The following is an 18454-nucleotide window of genomic DNA, read 5'->3' on the forward strand; positions in this document are numbered from 1 at the left end:
GGTATACCATAAACCTATAATAGGTATACCATACCTAAACGGAATCTAATTTGGTAGATTATCTGTTGAATAATCTAAAACAAACACAAACATATAAGGGTTAGAAAAACATCACAGTTTTATATTGTTAGAACGGATATATGTACATAAAATTTCAATAAGTGGAGTGTTTAAATAACAAAGGATTGATTTGAAATTTATAGGGCGGGGGATGTCGTTAGGAAGAAGGTCATAAAGAGAGGGATTATTTATAGAGCAGCAGAAAAAAATATGATCTAAGGTACCCTCGTCAAGGCCGCATTCACACAGAGAGCTGTCCTTAACCCTAATCTTAGCTAGGAATACTGGTGAGCAGCAATGTCCAATCCTAATTCGACAAACGGTAGAACATACTGCTTTACGAGGGCTGCTATTTATGTATCCGGAACTGGCCACTTACAAGAACAATATTTAAAAAGTAATTACAACATTTGAAAATAGAACTCTTTGGTTGAAGAATACATTTTGTTTCATGTGACTGTCAATTATTTTTCCATTGTGGCGTCATTTTGAAAATTGCGTGTCTTCATTTGCCATGGATTTAACGCGTGAACATTTTCGTGCAATGATTTACTACGATTTTCGGCGTGGGCTAAATCAACAACAGTGCTTTATAATTCAACTCACCGCAACTTTTGGAGATGAAGCACCATCAAAAACCACTGTTTATCACTGGTACAGTGAGTTTAATCGTGGGCGGTCTATGCTCACGGATGAAAATAAAGAAGGTCGCCCAAAAACAGCTGTTGTCCCACAAAATATAGATGCTGTGCGGGAACTAATAATGCGTGATCGTCATGTTACATATCGCGAGATAGAGGCGTCCTTAGGCATAAGTATGACGAGCATACATAAGATATTACACGAACATTGTGCTGTAAAAAAAATATGTTCGCGTTGGATTCCGCACAACTTGACAATCGATCAAAAACGGGCTCGTGTCGATTGGTGCAAAAAAAATATAAAAAAATACAACCGTGGTACGTCAAAAGCCGTTTATAATATCTACACAGGTGATGAATCTTGGATCTATGCATATGACCCCGAAACTAAACAACAGTCAACGGTGTGGGTGTTCCAAGATGAGCCGAAACCAACAAAAGTTACTCGTGCAAAAAGTACTTTGAAGCAAATGGTCGCCTGTTTTTTTGGAATTAATGGACATGTGGCTACAGTGCCATTAGAGAATCGTAAAACGGTTAATTCTGAATGGTATACGACCATTTGTTTACCAGAAATATTTGAAGAAATAAGAAAGGACAACCGACAACGCAGAATCATATTACATCACGACAATGCTAGCTGTCACACCTCAGCTAAAACAACTCAGTTTTTGGAGGGTCAAAAGATCGAATTGACTGGTCATCCGCCGTACAGCCCTGATTTGGCACCTAACGATTTCTTTTTATTTCCATACGCGAAGAACAAATTACGTGGTCAACGTTTTTCGAGCCGCGAAGAGGCTGTTGACGCGTTCAAAATGCACGTTTTGGAGATACCTCAATCAGAATGGAAAAAGTGCTATGAAAATTGGTTCCAGCGTATGCAAAAGTGTGTCGATCATCGCGGCGAATATTTTGAAAAGCAATAAAACCATATTAAATGATATATGTTTGTTTCTTTTTTTAATTCCGGATACATAAATAGCAGCCCTCGTACTACTTCAAATGAACCTAAAAAACCAAGGCCTCACTGGAACGCTACTTTGTATGTCAAAGTAATGTTTGCCTTTAATACGTCTTCTTACTAAAAATATCTAGTGATATGTCATTTTACTAAACTAAATCTAGTGAAATGTCAGAAAAGCGGATACCACCGAAAAAAATAGAGCAACGTATTTCTCTCGCTCACTCTAGTACCCACACGGGTACTTTGAAAGGATCATCTAACATCTTACTCTGACAAATAAGATATAATGTCGGCTGTACACTCTCGCCGAGACACAGCGAGGCGGCCCGAGTGCGAGAATGTAAATGGGTGCGCTCGCCTCGTCTCGCCTGTCTCGGACCCTCTCGGTCCGGTGTCGGTATTTTGCGCCCGAGACAAAGGGTCTCGCGAGGAAAGCGAGCGCATTACTGTACACTCTCGCGTTTTTTCACTACTAGTCGCGCCGCTAGACAGTGCAGAACAGAAAAATAACAATAATAAACGTCATTATCAGTCATTATCTGTGAGAAATAAAATTAAATATGTTTATAGATCCTTGGATTACATTGATATCTTTCGATGCATAGAGAAAAATAATGGTCCATCTTCTCTGAGTTCATAACTGCAATTGAAATAAGCGAGAATGTACATGATCGCACTCGGGCAAGGGGCTCTCGCACGAGACTCTCGCCCGAGAGCTCTCGGCGAGAGTGTACAGCCGACATTAGATGATCCGTCGGATGATGATGCGTCGGTGTGTAAAAAGTCGGTCCTGCGCCTGATCTCTCGCCAGTCGTGTCGGTCTTCCGTCCCACTGGGTTATATATGAGTAAAGGAATAGAGAGATAGCTCTTGTGCACTGCGCACACACTTGGGTACTATAAAATTACTCCTGCATAACTGGCCTGGATTCAATGAAACCGGCCACCGTCACCGAAACCACTGTAGGAGTTATTTTTTTTATTGATTTATTTATTATTATCACACGTGTAATGCAACTATAGCAGATCTGAGGGGGCATCACCATATCTCTGAATTATACAGTTGAAACCAAGGTTCTTCATCAGATACTTCAGACTTTTGATTATTGACGTCAAATGAAGCGGCCCACCAAGTTGAATATTTTTTGTAAAGGTGGCATGTCGATCTCTAATAGTTTGGTTAGGCTCTTGTGTTTGCTAATCAGGGTCACCCTGATTAGAAAACACAGTTGGCCAGGTACCTACTTCAGATCTTCAATTATCCTAGTTTTTACGGTTCCGTACCCAAAGGGTAAAACTGTATCTCCGTCGGTCTGTCTGTCTCCAGGCTACCTCAAGAACCGCTATAGTTAGATGAGCCGTGCTAGCTCGAGCGACGCATTAATTTTTTTTCACTCCCACTCGTGTGGGTACTAGAGCGAGCGAGGGAAATGCGTTGCTCGATTATTATTCGGCGGTATCCTCTTTTCTGACATTTCACTAGATTTAGTTTAGTGAAATGACATATCACTAGATATTTTTAGTAAGAAGACGTAATAAACAAGAATATTCGGCATCTACCGGGAGATCGTGATATCCCTAGGGATTTCATGAAATCCCTGATATCCTCATTTCCCTGCGACATATATATATTATGTATATATAGTAGCATATTGGTTTTAGAAAATGTAGAGTACTTATATGTACACATTCCCTATCATATATTTTTATCATAAAAGAAATAATTAATAACTGTATTTTTTAAAGATATTATAGCGACTTGAACAGAAAGGCGCGGGGTGGGCCGATTTTTTTACACGCAAGTGTATTTTAATTTTTATGTATTATGTCAATAACATTTTTTTTAATTCGTCCCGGTTGGGACAGGCAAAGGGAGCGTTGCCCATATAGCCATTTAAAGGCCGTATACACGATCGGTTCCAACCACCAACAGAGGTCACCTTGGTAGTGTTGGAACAAAAATCAACCGTGTAGACGCTTGTTTTTGGTTGACCAAACAAATAACCTTCAATAACCTTGGTAGTGAGCGCATCCCTCACGACCAATGTCAAATAGAGAACATTGAGCTGCAACGCAACCGCTTATTGGCGCTCAGTCGCACATTGATCGTCAGATGCGTTGCATGTGGTGTGTAGTGCCATTAGCCAAAAATCTTAACGTTGCTATTAAACGTTTTTCCACAGACACAGCTTTTCGCATCAACAGAAATTAATGAACCCTCAATTACAAAACAAGACACAGGTCTTATTTTGTAATTAAGGGTCGCGCCATTTCTAATAATTCGTTGAAATTTTCTAAAATAATTGAGAAAATCATCAAAGCCCAATATTTTTAAAATGATTAAATGGCTCAATGTTTTTCTTTCTTTTAACCACTGTTTCATCTACAACCGTCTTTATTTACGTTTTTTTTCATTACATATAGCTATACAAGCTAGTGCCATTGCGGTCTTTTGAGGTGATAGTGGTCCCATTGTTCACTTTTCCACAGCCTAGCCAAGACATACGAGTTGATCATGTAGATAGAGATTCAACTTTGTTGACCCAACCAAGGTAACGTGTATACGGCCTATTATGCAGGGGGCGGAGGTCGGTGAAAGCTCACCCAACATAGATATTTTTATGTCAGCTGTACACTCTCGCCGAGAGCTCTCGGGCGAGAGTCTCGTGCGAGAGCCCCTTGCCCGAGTGCGATCATGTACATTCTCGCTTAGTTCAATTGCAGTTATGAACTCAAAGAAGATGGACCATTATTTTTCTCTATACATCGAAAGATATCATTGTAATCCAAAGATCTATAATCATATTTAATTTTATTTCTCACAGATAATGACTGATAATGACGTTTATTATTGTTATTTTTCTGTTCTGCACTGTCTAGCGGCGCGACTAGTAGTGAAAAACGCGAGTGTACAGTAATGCGCTCGCTTTCCTCGCGAGACCCTTTGTCTCGGGCGCAAAATACCGACACCGGACCGAGAGGGTCCGAGACAGGCGAGACGAGGCGAGCGCACCCATTTACACTCTCGCACTCGGGCCGCCTCGCTGTCTCGGCGAGAGTGTACAGCCGACATTACACTAGTTGCGCTGTTTCAAATGTTTGCCACTAATAAAAAGAATCCATTATGGTAGTTTTATTTTTTTAATTTCATCATGTTTTCTTAGAAAATATTTGTATTGATTGATAAATATCAATCAATTGCGGAAATCCGCAAATTGTTTTAGAAAATTTAACTGGCAAAACATCAAAGCTGTTTAAATTATCACGAACTAAAAGCTATTTCATTCTTTAAACAAAATTAAAAAATAAAATATTTGTATTTTCATAGACATCTGTCCTGGCAACATGAATAGTTAGTTCGCTATCTGTGGTTAGTTTATTTTGTTGTTTCCGTTTCATTTTTTCGCAGTTTGGCAGCTGACCACAGAGTACTTTATTATATACCAGCTGACTGTCAACTTCATAATGTCGTCATGTTCAATAAAATCCTAACAATTTCTGTCAGAACTGTTAGGAGGAAAATATTTTTAAATAAAACGAGAAGTCGAAATGATCAATAAAATGTCTACTTTCAAGGACTGTATACGGAAATTCGCATATTATGTCCCTGCATATAACCCTCCTGACATACAAGATACAAAGAAATTACGCGAATTTATTAGCAGGCATGAGAAACTTCTTGTATTAACAGGCGCAGGAATCTCTACTGAGTCTGGTAACGTCATAAATACTCGCAGGAACATTTTTTCTCTGTAACTAGATATGGAGTATTATTATGTTGATCAAACTTCTTTTACAATTTGTTTTTTATACAGTAAAAATGTTCTGCTAAATTTGATATCATTGCAGGTATACCAGATTACAGATCCGAAGGGGTTGGTTTATACGCTCGCAGTAATCACAAACCAGTACAATACCAGGAGTTTGTCAAGTCTTCCAAAGTCAGACAGAGGTACTGGGCACGAAACTTTGTCGGTTGGCCGCGATTTAGTTCTATACAACCAAATAATAATCACTTTGCAATTAGAGAACTAGAAAAGGTAACGAGATAAAGAAGAGTAAAGATTTGTGGACCATGAATTACAATCGCACATTGTTTTTAATGTTTTACTTATATTAAAACTTTTGAATTATGATGGAATCGTTTTGGGTAAGAAGAAAGTATCCCAAAGGTTTTTCAATATAGGTCAAATAATATTAAATGATTTTCAAGCTTTACCAATAAACTTTAAATTTCAGAAAGGCAAGGTTACAGCTATAGTAACACAAAATGTGGATAGACTTCATCAGAAGGCTGGTTCGGAGAATGTCATTGAGCTTCACGGCTCCGGATATCTTGTTAAATGTCTCAGTTGTTCCTATGAGATATGCAGACATAAATTGCAAGAAATATTAGATACAAGAAATCCCGACATAAAAAATAATTTCTCAATGATCAGACCAGATGGAGATGTTGAATTATCTAAAGTATGATATTATTATGTTTTTCTGTTGTAAATGTTCAAACTTCAAAGAATTGTCTTTGAACTGTATTAAGAATTTATCAAATATCTTCCATAGAAATAGTAATTTATGTAACCATATACTATTATGGACTTATATGTTTCTAAATTTAAAGTTGCAGATGCTTATAATTCAATATATTATTTTCAGGAAGATGTAGAGAAGTTCCAGCCCCCGACTTGCCCAGAATGCAGAGGACCTTTGAAACCTGATATTGTATTCTTTGGTGACAATGTTCCAAAACCAAGGGTGGAGTTAGTCAGAAGTCATGTTTCCAAAAGTGATGCTGTGTTTGTCCTTGGCTCAAGTTTAACAGTCTATTCAAGTTATAGAATAATTTTGCAAGCAAAAGAGGAAAATAAGAAAGTTGTTATACTAAATATAGGACCAACCCGAGCAGATGAGCTAGCCGATTTGAAAATTTCAACCAAATGCGGAGATGTGTTAATGGAAATATGTAATAATTCTATATAGCCAAAATTGTATAAAACTTGTAAAATAACTTGTTGGGTATTGGTAATATACTATCCCAATAAATATAAATTTTATTATTATAGCCTCCCTTCTCTGATTCCTGAAATGTGATTTTATATAATTCAAATCACCTGGACTCAAATAGTGGTTCAATGAAACTATTCAATATAGAATCAAAGTTTAATGACCATAATATAACATTCTAGACCCAGTTTCATCAAGCAATGTTAAATAAATAATGGCTTGTTAAATCAGTTAACGGCCTGTTAGAGCTATCGGGCATTCCACCATACGCTAATGTCATGTCAAATCGCCTAACACGGTGTTAAATTTTAATTCCTGCTGGGGAGGTCCGTTAAATATATAACAGGCCATTATAATAGTCAAAACAACAACTGTCAAAGCATTGACAATTCTTGTGTATATATATATATATATATAATTGGAATCTCGGAATCGGCTCCAACGATTTTCATGAAATTTAGTATAATAATATAAATATTTAGTATAAATAGGGGGTTTCGGGGGCGATAAATCGATCTAGCTAGGAATCATTTTTAGAAAATGTCATTTTATTCGTGTTTTATCGAATACCGAGCGAAGCTCGGTCAAAAAGCTAGTTATTTATTATTTTTCACGTTATGCATAATTATTTATTTTCATTTTGTCAAAAATTCAGCCCTCGGATTTTCCTTGACATTGCAAATACAGACTTGTATCAAAATTACCAAACCGAAATAAGTAAATAAAAGTTTTTATCAACATAACATTGCATTTACTAATCCGCTGTTAAATTTTTACTGTGGGACATAAGTATTTTAACAGTCTGTTTAATTTTCCAAGATCTGTTAAGTAATGCCTTGTTAGGATTTAACAAACAGAGGTTGGTGAAATTGGGTCTTAGTAAAGTATTAATTCATTACAAGAATTAATATCATATCTCATCAAAGAATGTTAGTAACTTCTTGAAATGAATGTAGCATTTAAATCCTAATTATTATGCGGTATGCCTTAGGTAGGAAGTGGCCTGAAATCTTATCTCACAACAAAAACCCGAAATTGTTATTAATCTCAAAGCACTGAAATTAATTACACAAGACTGAAAATTAGGTTATATTATCCTAGTCATCAAATCATAAATAATTTTTCCATTTATCAATTTTATTTATTAGAAAGTAAAGTCAAAATGTAGTAAATAATGGTATGAAGTTTAATTAGGAATAAAAATAAAGTCAATAAATATTGAAGCAGTTATAAAAACATTTAAACAGTTTCTCAAACCCCTTTTTTGAAAAGATTATCTCGTACAGAAATGAATAATTGCTGAGAACAACTGTAATAAATTTTATAGTAAGTGCTCATTATCAGGAATACATTGCATAATATTATACAGAAATCCATATTTTTTTCTAATCTAGGAAAACAACAGTTTTCAACAAGCAAGTCCAGTGCCTATTATATTATTAGACTAAAATTCTTATTTTTATTCTTTGAGAAACTGCTTACTGCTTAGTATTAAAATATGGCAAAGTGAAAAATCCTCTAGTCTTATTCTACTTAATTTAAGACAAGATTAAGTTTGGAGACATTGATGTTGATAGTTAAATTTTTAATTTTCAATTGATTTCCAACCATGTGCTTTGTCCACTTCACAATTCATATAAATGTAATGGCAGTGTACACAGGCATCACAGGCACAAATGACAAATGGTTTGGTACAAGAATTAACCTATTTACCTTACTTAATGGGGTTGTGGAGTCTTGAACACAATACTAATGTAAATCATACAAGAGTCTTAACATTATACCGATGAAAACATTGTGTCACTACATTTCTTTTTAATTGTCTCTAAGGCTTAAATATTATAAAAAGTAATCAGCTTGTGGCTTCTTGGAAGGTACCCCTCTTGACTCTTGCGGAGCCGCTTCGAATATTGTGAATTCTCGTTGGAGGTTTTCATTTAATTCTAAAATAGCTGCTACATTCCCACATCTGCAAAATTATTATTATTAACATCTCTCATTATAATTTTTATTTTTATTAAATAAGGAGGGCAAATGAGCAAAAGGTTCACCTGATGGAAAGCAACTACCATACAATAACAACATAAGAAGAGCTGCAGGTACGTCGCCGGCCTTTATAATGACAACTACTTGAAACTTCATAATAAGATGTGTGTAACCAACCTGTAGCAGTAATTAGGAGCAGACCAGACAGTCAACACAGTCTCATTAAAATGCCATTTGTAGCCTTCCATAACAAGTTGATGCGCTCTGCAAATCATGTCAATGTCATTTGAAACATTAAACTGAGCTACTACATCGGATCCAAACAAGTATCCCGCACCACGTGGCGACACACCCCAGCCCTGTGTATCTGAAAATAGACAACATTGTTTAAGGGCCTTCCCCTACGGAGATTCCGTAATTTACCGCATTTAGAGCCTCTTATACTCATAATTTGAAAGCTACAAAGTTATAATAAAATACAACAATGATCTTTAGTATATCAATATTTCTTTCCCCGTTTTAAATATTCTATTTTGTTTATTATACTCATGATATTAGCTTCCAAAGTAATACCAATTTATAAAAATTGAAGCATACTTTCAGCATCTCCTTAGTATTTACGATTTTTTTTTTCTCCTTTTCTGCTATCAGCAATCAGCTTTATGCAAGCTATAATCTGATGGAGTCGCTTTTAATAGGAGTAAGTGGATGTTGTTCCCTTGAACATCATTCCATGTCTAAAATCTGTTTCCTTTTAAAGCGAACAGTGTCTCCTGTAGTATTAAGGAGATTTTGCGCAAGTACATTTTGGTGTTCTGTAAGTCTGTTCTTATATTTAGTGGTGTATGAACTTACTGTTTCCTTTATTGTATCTATTTGCAGGTGTTCATGGATTTCTGAGTTCCGAATAAACCATGGCGCATTTATTAGAGTTCTGAGCACATTGTTTTGGAGTCTTTGCAGGATTTCTATGTTTGAGTTACTTGCGGAGCTCCAGAGTTCTATGCCATAGGTCCAGATCGGCTTAATAATACTTTTGTACACAAGTAGTTTATTGGTCAAAGATAGCTGTGAGTTACGACCTATCAGCCACAGTAGGCCTTTAAATTTCATATTCGCTTCACTCTTTTTTGCTTTGATGTGCTTGGCCCATGTGAGTCGCTTGTCCAGGTGCATACCAAGATATTTTACACAGTCGCTTTTTGGCAGCACTTCACCTCCTAAGTGCACTGGCGAGCATTCTTTTCGTCTCCAGGTGAAAGTTATGTGTATCGATTTTGTGCTACTGGATTTAATTCTCCATTTGTTCAGCCATTTATTTATTTTGTTAAGTTGAACTTGGAGTTTTTCAGATGCCTTCTCTGGATTGCTATCACTAGCAAGGCATGCCGTATCGTCTGCAAAGGTAGCTGTTTCCACTTCTTCAGTCTGAGGGAGATCTGCTGTGTACAGTGTATATAGCATTGGTCCTACCACTGAGCCCTGGGATACTGACGCTTTGATGTCATATAGTTCAGATGTCTCTTCTTCATTTTTTACTTGGAACTTTCTGTTGGTCAAGTACGATCTCATAATCATGTAATAAGAGTTGGGTAGCCGTGTTTTGAGCTTGTACAGCAATCCCTTGTGCCAGACTCTGTCAAAGGCTTGCTGGACGTCCAGGAATACTGCAGAACAGTACTGTTTCTTTTCAAGCGACTGTCTTATTTTGTGGACAACTCGGTGCACTTGCTCTACAGTGGAATGTCCTGTTCGAAATCCAAATTGGTGGTCGGGTACTAGTTGGCCTTTTTCAAGAATAGGTTGTAGTCTGCTGAGATATAGCTTTTCGAACACCTTTGACAGGATCGGGAGAAGACTGATGGTCTATATGAACTTAGTTCTGTTGGAGGTTTACCTGGTTTGGGTATCATAATTATCTGTGATACTTTTCAAAGCTCTGGAAAATATTGGATTCTGTATATTGCGTTAATTAGCATTGTTAAATACACAATTGCTTTTTTTGGCAGCCTTTTAAGTATTTCGGCAGTAATGAGTATTTACAAATTACAGACAATTTCATTAACTACATATTCCCCGTTTTAATTTTTTTTTAATTAGATTTATATAGAATTTAAATAGGATTTTCGTTCGATCTCGGCAACGTGTCAAATGTATGGTCAAGGTCGTTTGCTCAGGGATGGTCTTAAGTTTTAACTTTCACTTAGGCCCACATGCACAGATCTAGGTCTAAGATAACGCTAGATCTAATTTTTTGTCAATGTAAAGAAGGAATGGAGAATTACTTTAACACAGATTTGTGCAAGGCAGATTTCAAAACTATATATTCAGGGGGCCTACTACAACCTATTAAAGCAGTATTATTTTAATCTTACTTTATGATTTCGTACCATCACCTCTTAAAAGTAAGATTACTTTACGATTGTTCCGTCAAGACGTTTTGTGACGTCAGGGGGCCTACTACAACCTCTTATAGCAGTATTATTTTAATCTTACTTTATGATTTCGTACCATCACCTCTTAAAAGTAAGATTACTTTATGATTGTTCCGTCAAGACGTTTTGTGACGTCATGTCCCGATTCATTCGCTCTCAGCGTACCATGAGCTCCATTTTGACACCGTTTGACAGATGAGCAAGATTACTTTAACGTCAAACTAGCGATCTTAAATCCGCTATGAAATATCAACTTTTTTAAGATTGTTTTGCATTTTTTACTGTTTTTTAGTAAAATTATATTTGAAAATTGAGTACGGTACGACTTTAAATTACGCATATTATGCATTAACAAGAAAAGTCTTAATTTATTTGTATTTAAAGTTAACCATGTACATAAAAAAACGGCTTTTGCTTTGAGATAACCAAAGAATTAAATATTTACGTACCTTCTATTTACCTTATAATAGAAAATATCGAAACAGTCTTCAAAGTCGCGCAACTCACACACCACTTAAAACTTTTTTGTTTTAGCGTACCACAACAACACTTCACGTCTTAATTGGGTTTCAGCATTGTTTTTCAACAATTTCACTATTTGATTTAATTCTTATTGTTAACAATTTAGCGCTGAATCGGTTTAATTTATTGAAATATTTGAGTTTAGTACCATTCAAATTCTCTACAGTCACTAATAAGTTTTTTCTACATTTGTTTAGACTAATTAGACACTTCATTTGTTTATACTATCGTGTGAGAGTGACAAAACGCTTTATAGCTGCTATCTCGCTTCCACCCATGACAATTCATTTGTTTACACAATCGTGTGAGAGGAACAAAGCGCTTCATAGCTGCTTATCTCGCTTCCACCCATTGATAAATGTAAACAAATAATTTGATATCGTTCGTTCTTTCCCATCACTTAGCAGGAATAAAACAAGATTGTTTTCATACACTTTAAAAAGTTCATGGTACGAATCAAAGTAAGGTTATTGTAATCTTACAACAAAGTGTTCTGGAAACATGATAGTTTTAGGAAAGGTCGTGGTAGGCCGCCTGGTCCCGATTCATTCGCTCTCAGCGTACCATGAGCTCCATTTTGACACCGTTTGACAGATGAGCAAGATTACTTTAACGTCAAACTAGCGATCTTAAATCCGCTGTGAAATATCAACTTTTTTTAAGATTGTTTTGCATTTTTTACTGTTTTTTAGTAAAATTATATTTGAAAATTGAGTACGGTACGACTTTAAATTACGCATATTATGTATTAACAACAAAATTCTTAACTTTATTTGTATTTAAAGTTAACCATGTACATAAAAAACGGCGTTTGTTTTGAGATAACCAATGTATTAAATATTTACTAAACATACCTTCTATTTACCTTATAATAGAAAATATCGAAACAGTCTTCAAAATCGCGCAACTCACACACCACTTAAAACTTTTTTGTTTTAGCGTACCACACCAACACTTCACGTCTTATTTGGGTTTCAGCATTGGTTTTTCAACAATTTCACTATTTGATTTAATTCTTATTGTTAACAATTTAGCGCTGAATCGGTTTAATTTATTGAAATATTTTGGTTTAGTACCATTCAAATTCTCTACAGTCACTAATAAGTTTTTTCTACATATGTTTAGACTAATTAGACACTTCATTTGTTTACACAATTGTGTGACAGTGATAAAAGCTTTATAGCTGCTATCTCGCATCCACCCATGACAATTCATTTGTTTATACAATCGTGTGAGAGAGACAAAGCGCTTTGTAGCTGCTATCTCGCTTCCACCCATTGATAAATGTAAACAAATAATTTGATATCCTTCGTTCTTTCCCATCACTTAGCAGGAATAAAACAAGATTGTTTTCATACACTTTAAAAAGTTCATGGTACGAATCAAAGGTTATTGTAATCTTACAACAAAGTGTTCTGGAAACATGATAGTTTTAGGAAAGGTTGTGGTAGGCCGCCAGGTAGTATGAACTCATAACTTCCACCTTCAACCTGTATCATAAAAACTATAATTTACCTTCAGGGTCACTCCAAAGTAAATCACACATTGGCCCATCATGTGGTACCTCCTGTTTTCGGTCTATTGTGCGAATCTGGTCCAGTGTTTGTATGGAAGGACTCAGTCCACCATGTACACAAAATATTCGGCCATCAATAATAGCTGACAATGATAAATAATCAAATATCTCTGTGCAGTACCTTTAATGTAAAATATATGCAATAAGACAACAGTTACATGACATGACATGACTTAGTAGTTGAGACTGACCTATTATTAGGCAAAACTCATTCAGAAATGTATACTCCACTCAGGCTAACTTGTCGCTAGCGGTCATTGACTCCCTGTCAAAAACTTGTCATTTTCTATATAAAACCACGATTGACAATATCTGACACTTCATTGTCAATCGCGGTTTATATGGAAAATGACAAGTTTTTGACAGGGAGTCAACGACCGCTAGCGACAAGTTAGCCCGAGTGGAGTATAGGAAATTGTGAACACACTTGACAAAGTGTTAATCTTAATAATTTTAGTGAATTTTCGGTTTTTAAATCATTTACAGCGCATAATAATTATATAAAATACTAGATGACACAACAATGATTTTGGTGCAAAGGAGTAAATTTGCAAGAGCACAAAACCATAAATTTTTCTGGGATAAAAAGTACCTATGTTAGTTTGGTATGTTTTCTCCATACCAAACAACAAAATCGGTTCAGCAGTTTGGACATGTAACAGACAGACACACTTTAACATATTATTTTATATTTATTAGTATGAATATGGATTAACTATAAAAGTCACAAAATGGCATGTATTTGTATTATAATAGGTTGGAGAAAAAGTCTTTTCGCATTATAGTATGTATAAACTTGTCATAAAATCTCTTGGGCTATAGCACAGTGTATTTTTTGTCCAAAAAATTTTTTTTGGAAATCTCATACAGAAATGTTATGTAAATAATTTATTAGTATTTACATGCGTTAATTTCTTATTATGAACAATAAAAAATCACTTAAATTATTTTTTTTAAAAAAGTTAATAATTGCCATAACTTTTTAAACATTTACTTAATTGTCTTCTTGATTGTTCTGATCGACAATAATAAAAAAAACACACAATTTAACCTAATTTACATATTTCTACAAGTTTAAATTTATTTACGATTTATGTTTTTTTTTCTTTAATTTTTTATGAACGTATTTATAATTATTTGGATTTTATTTTTATACAGAATTGTTACTTAAATGTACTAGAATTTGTGTAAAAAAAATTAGATCCAAATAATAAAGGGCACCGAAGTTAGAGGCTTCCACAGTTTTCTATGGTAACTATGGTTTTAGGGTATCAATATTTCTATACCAAATTTTTGATTCATTTGAACTTGGTTTTTTTATTCCTGACTAATGTCTAATACTTAAACAGAAGGTTAGAGAAACTACATTGAGTCACTTAAGTAACTGGATAAATCAAGAAAATATTTTATTAATGCCGTGAAATATTTTTGAGCATCCACCGACCGAAACAGTTGGAAATCTAAAGGTGTAAGGTTAAGACTATTCCTAACCTTACACCTTCAGATTTTGCAACTGTTTCAGTCGCTGCAGAATTCCTTAGAAAGTGTCAGGTTGACATCACAAGAGGACTGCCTAAACCACTTGTCGCAGTTTTTTCATCAGAAGCCCCAAAATTTTTATAGCAATGGGATCATGTCCCTACCAACAAGATGGCAAAAAGTTATCAAACAAAATGGCACCTATATACTTTGTAAATAAAAATAAAATAAAAAAGTCAATTGTAAATAAACTTTAGAAAAAAACCTTTTGATTTTTTATATAAAATGCGAAGAAACTTTTCCCTAACCTAATATGTAGGAACTGAAATCATCTACACAAATATATTTACCTCCATACTGTAACAGATCCATATTTCCTTAAACATTCGTCATAGAAACCATACACTTGAGTTATCTGCCTCGACTCATGGTTACCTCTGATTAAAGTGATACGGTCTGGATACCGAACCTAAAAAAAAACAATAATATTTATTTACTTATATACTGTTGAGGAGACTAAATAACAATATTATGAATGATGAAACTGTTACCTTTAAAGCAAGAAGTAATAAAAATGTTTCCACAGAATAGAATCCTCTGTCTACAAAATCACCCATAAACAAGTAATTAGTTTCTGGAACATCGCCTCCTACTTTAAACAGCTCCTTCAGGTCATAAAACTGACCATGTATATCACCACACACCTAAAATGTATATTATTTGGGTTTAAATTTCAATTGAGATTAGTAATTGTTCTTGGTTGAAAAGCTGTAGGAAGGGGATTTCTTTTTCTTAGTCTCAAAGCTCAAAATAAGTGACTTAAACCTTGGATTTTATTGTCACGAAATACGTTATAACATTTAACTTTGTAAATGATCCAACTTTGGAATGACCTCTTGAAGGCGAGGGTAGTTGACAGATCGCCACGAGTGTAAAGTCTCTATTTTAATCTATTTTATTGTGATCTTACTACACACCGGGAGTCAAGTAATGTTTCTTAATATAGGGAACCAAATAAATACCGTAACGGGAGAATCAACCCGCTGAACATTGCTTTCTTCGACAAGGATCTCTCTAGCTTTCGCACATAGTGCTTTTACTTCCGATTCTTTAATAATCTCACATCTCTTAAGTTGTTCTATTTGTCTGTCTAAGTCACTAGTCTCAGACATATTAGGAAAAACGAGTCGATCTGCAAAGAAAAGTATTCAATAGTGTTATCGTATCCCTAGCATCCACATTGGCGAAGCGGACAATAATTACGGGAGTAATGAACGAAATACACAATATTAAGAACATTACTTACGTTTTCTATGATTATCACTATGAAAGGTATTATTTTTAAATAATAATAATCCTAATTTAAACTAATAAACCACAAGAATATCATACAAACAATCACAAACACATCACAAATTATTAAGAAAATGACAAATTGCAAAATGCCAATGAGCTACGCGGGTGAGAATTTTTTTATTTGGTGCAATCATGAAGGTATAATATTTAATCTATGGGTGCAATAGCCAATAACAGACTATAAAATATACGCTTACAGATAACTAAATATTTTGTCTTTAGGCAAATACTATAGTCTAGTGTCTACACTCTACAGTCGTTGTCGGTTGCATAAGGGGGATATTAGATTATCATATATATATTGGATCCGAGATCATTGAGTCAATGATATTGGATAGTGTAATATAGACATATGATGTTTTATTTAAGATCAATTAGACATATGATTCATTTCTTCCTTGATCATAGATTTTTGACATTTGCTGGGAGATTGGATCCAATACGGTCATTTTTTTTTTTTTTTTAATTTATTCATGACTATGGATACATGTCCTTCAGTCGTACCAATACGGTCATAGAAATAGGTGTTGCCAGTTATTTAATATAAAAAAGAGTTTTTAATTTCTTGTTCGTTAATATGTTTCAAATAATGTAATGTAATTATTTTTCTAATTATATACTTGGATAATCTTGCTGAAATAACAAAAAACAAGCCATATTAAAAATGACGATGTCTTTTGACAAATCGAATTCTCTGAGATCTAGTAACCCTGACGTCAATACCTGTCAGCGTTAGCGCTCTCCATTGGCTATTGAAACCACATATGACCTAAAATAGGATCAAAGAAATATGATAATGTAATATGCAGATATGATCAAATGATCATATATATTGGATCCTATACAATTATGGTCATAGAAATGATCATAATTATATAAATGATAATGTAATACCCCCCTAACGCATTGCGTATTTCGTGTTGCGGACTGCGGTTGGCGGTAAAAAGGACTGCTCACTGCTGAGTGCTGAGTGCTCAGTACCGACTAAGTATTTTTTACGGCGTAAACGGTGCCATGTATTCAAATTTTAAAATTAAAAAATACTTAGTCGAATCGGCATTTTGGCAAGTGGCATTTTTCAACTAATTATATACGTTTTATATAGCCGAAGTGCCATAAAAAGAAAAAAAAAAAGATGAAGATGATCTTCTTTCTAGACAGCCATGATTAGTCATTTGTTTCAAGACTCCCTGTTTATTGGCCTAAATGTAAATAAATACGGATTCTAATTCGTTGCCTGCTAGGAAGATAAATACTAAACTGTCATCTGATACTTCTGTTATCTGTCACCGGGTTCTGTAATGTTGGTTTGTTCGTAGTTTATAAACAAACCCTATTTTTTAATCGAATTTCCATGACATTATCAATCGAATAAAGTTCTATAAAATCAGTTTAACGTAATTTATAATCGCAATAGAAAACTTTCATTGCATTCACAAAAACACGATACGCGTGTTTTTGTTAAAAGTGTGCCCGTCCTTCCATCAGATTGAGCAGTGCATCTTATTTTTTAGTGCTTTACATTTAAAATCTAAAGAAGATGGGAAATGTACACACCGTGGGGCCTAATGAAGCGCTAATAGTATCAGGTATGTAAAACACAATTCACAAACCACACACAATACGTCTTTCGTAGGTACCATACACCAAATCACTCGAAAAATTGTCGATACTTCTAACAGAGTCTAATAAGATTAATATGACGATGAATTTATTGAATGCAGTGTAAAAATATGTTTAGAGGGGTTTAAACATAGCATTGGACGTATTATCAAAAACATTTAGTGTTCATGTCAAAATTAATGCACAATTCATGGAACAAAAATGTAAATTACTTCGTCCTTGATTATGCATGACGTAATCTTTTATTGTAAGTATGCAGTTTCAGATGAGTTTCAGGGTAAAAGATGGCTAAATAATAATTAAAGTAGGTAACTAAAACTAAATGTAGGTAAAAACATGTTTGTGCTGTAAAACCAAATTTGAAATAATTTCTAGAATGTCCCATATTGTATTATGCATAGCTTATTATGCTAAAACCATACTTGAAAGCAGGGGGCTGAGCTTAAATAATGCAATGATGGGCATAGGCTCTTCGTTTTCACCTGTGGTTGCATACATATTACATAGCCCTTTCAAGAGTGACAAGTCTGGGTGGATTATATCTAATGAAAATCCCTTAGCAAATCAGCAGTTGAAGTACAGAAAATTTTAATGTCATCTAAAAAGAAAAGAAAAGAAAGAAACCTTAAAAAATAAATGAAATCGTACTAAATCGTAAATCGTAAAACTTACAATAGAAACTGAACACTTTTATAATATATATACTAGCAATCCACCCCGGCTTCGCACGGGTATAAAATGTAAATAGCCACCAAAAAATGATTAAAATTAATTCAGAAGTTTTGATTCCTTATCTGCTGGAATAGCTT

At 34.7% G+C, this 18454-nt stretch overlaps 3 protein-coding genes across 3 annotated transcripts in view; 2 read left to right on the forward strand and 1 right to left on the reverse strand.

Moving 5' to 3' along the window:
* Positions 1-5162: 5162 nt before the first annotated feature.
* Positions 5163-6726, forward strand: LOC121727744 (NAD-dependent protein deacylase Sirt4). The gene is made up of 4 exons (XM_042115727.1): positions 5163-5382; positions 5517-5707; positions 5907-6134; positions 6321-6726. The coding sequence occupies exons 1-4, from the start codon at positions 5217-5219 to the stop codon at positions 6642-6644; spliced, it is 909 nt and encodes a 302-aa protein (XP_041971661.1). The 5' UTR covers positions 5163-5216; the 3' UTR covers positions 6645-6726.
* Positions 6727-8468: 1742 nt separating this feature from the next.
* On the reverse strand, positions 8469-16107 carry LOC121727743 (serine/threonine-protein phosphatase 4 catalytic subunit). The gene is made up of 7 exons (XM_042115726.1): positions 15973-16107; positions 15689-15858; positions 15218-15370; positions 15017-15135; positions 13127-13308; positions 8832-9021; positions 8469-8637 (listed from the first exon to the last, which is right to left on the reverse strand). Exons 2-7 carry the CDS (start codon positions 15836-15838, stop codon positions 8508-8510), a joined length of 924 nt encoding a protein of 307 aa, XP_041971660.1. The 5' UTR covers positions 15839-15858; positions 15973-16107; the 3' UTR covers positions 8469-8507.
* A 1117-nt stretch (positions 16108-17224) lies between these two features.
* Positions 17225-18454, forward strand: part of LOC121727862 (flotillin-2) — a 235204-nt gene continuing 233974 nt past the window's right edge. The window contains exon 1 of the mRNA XM_042115902.1: positions 17225-17611. Coding sequence (XP_041971836.1) covers positions 17563-17611 — 49 coding nt within the window. The 5' untranslated portion in view covers positions 17225-17562. The remainder of the gene's footprint in view (positions 17612-18454) is intronic.

This window comes from Aricia agestis, chromosome 6 (genome assembly GCF_905147365.1).
Source record: "Aricia agestis chromosome 6, ilAriAges1.1, whole genome shotgun sequence".
Lineage (NCBI taxonomy): Eukaryota > Metazoa > Arthropoda > Insecta > Lepidoptera > Lycaenidae > Aricia > Aricia agestis.

Excerpts from the sequence above, each read along its gene's own strand:
- LOC121727744 (XM_042115727.1), top strand. The coding sequence starts at position 5,217 with ATGATCAATAAAATGTCTACTTTCAAGGACTGTATACGGAAATTCGCA. Across the intron at positions 5,708-5,906 it reads CAATTAGAGAACTAGAAAAG|AAAGGCAAGGTTACAGCTAT; the intron begins GTAACGAGATAA and ends TTTAAATTTCAG. Across the intron at positions 6,135-6,320 it reads GAGATGTTGAATTATCTAAA|GAAGATGTAGAGAAGTTCCA; the intron begins GTATGATATTAT and ends TATTATTTTCAG.
- LOC121727743 (XM_042115726.1), bottom strand. The coding sequence starts at position 15,838 with ATGTCTGAGACTAGTGACTTAGACAGACAAATAGAACAACTTAAGAGA. Across the intron at positions 15,371-15,688 it reads GGGTTGATTCTCCCGTTACG|GTGTGTGGTGATATACATGG; the intron begins GTATTTATTTGG and ends TATACATTTTAG. Across the intron at positions 13,309-15,016 it reads GGATCTGTTACAGTATGGAG|GTACTGCACAGAGATATTTG; the intron begins GTAAATATATTT and ends TTTACATTAAAG.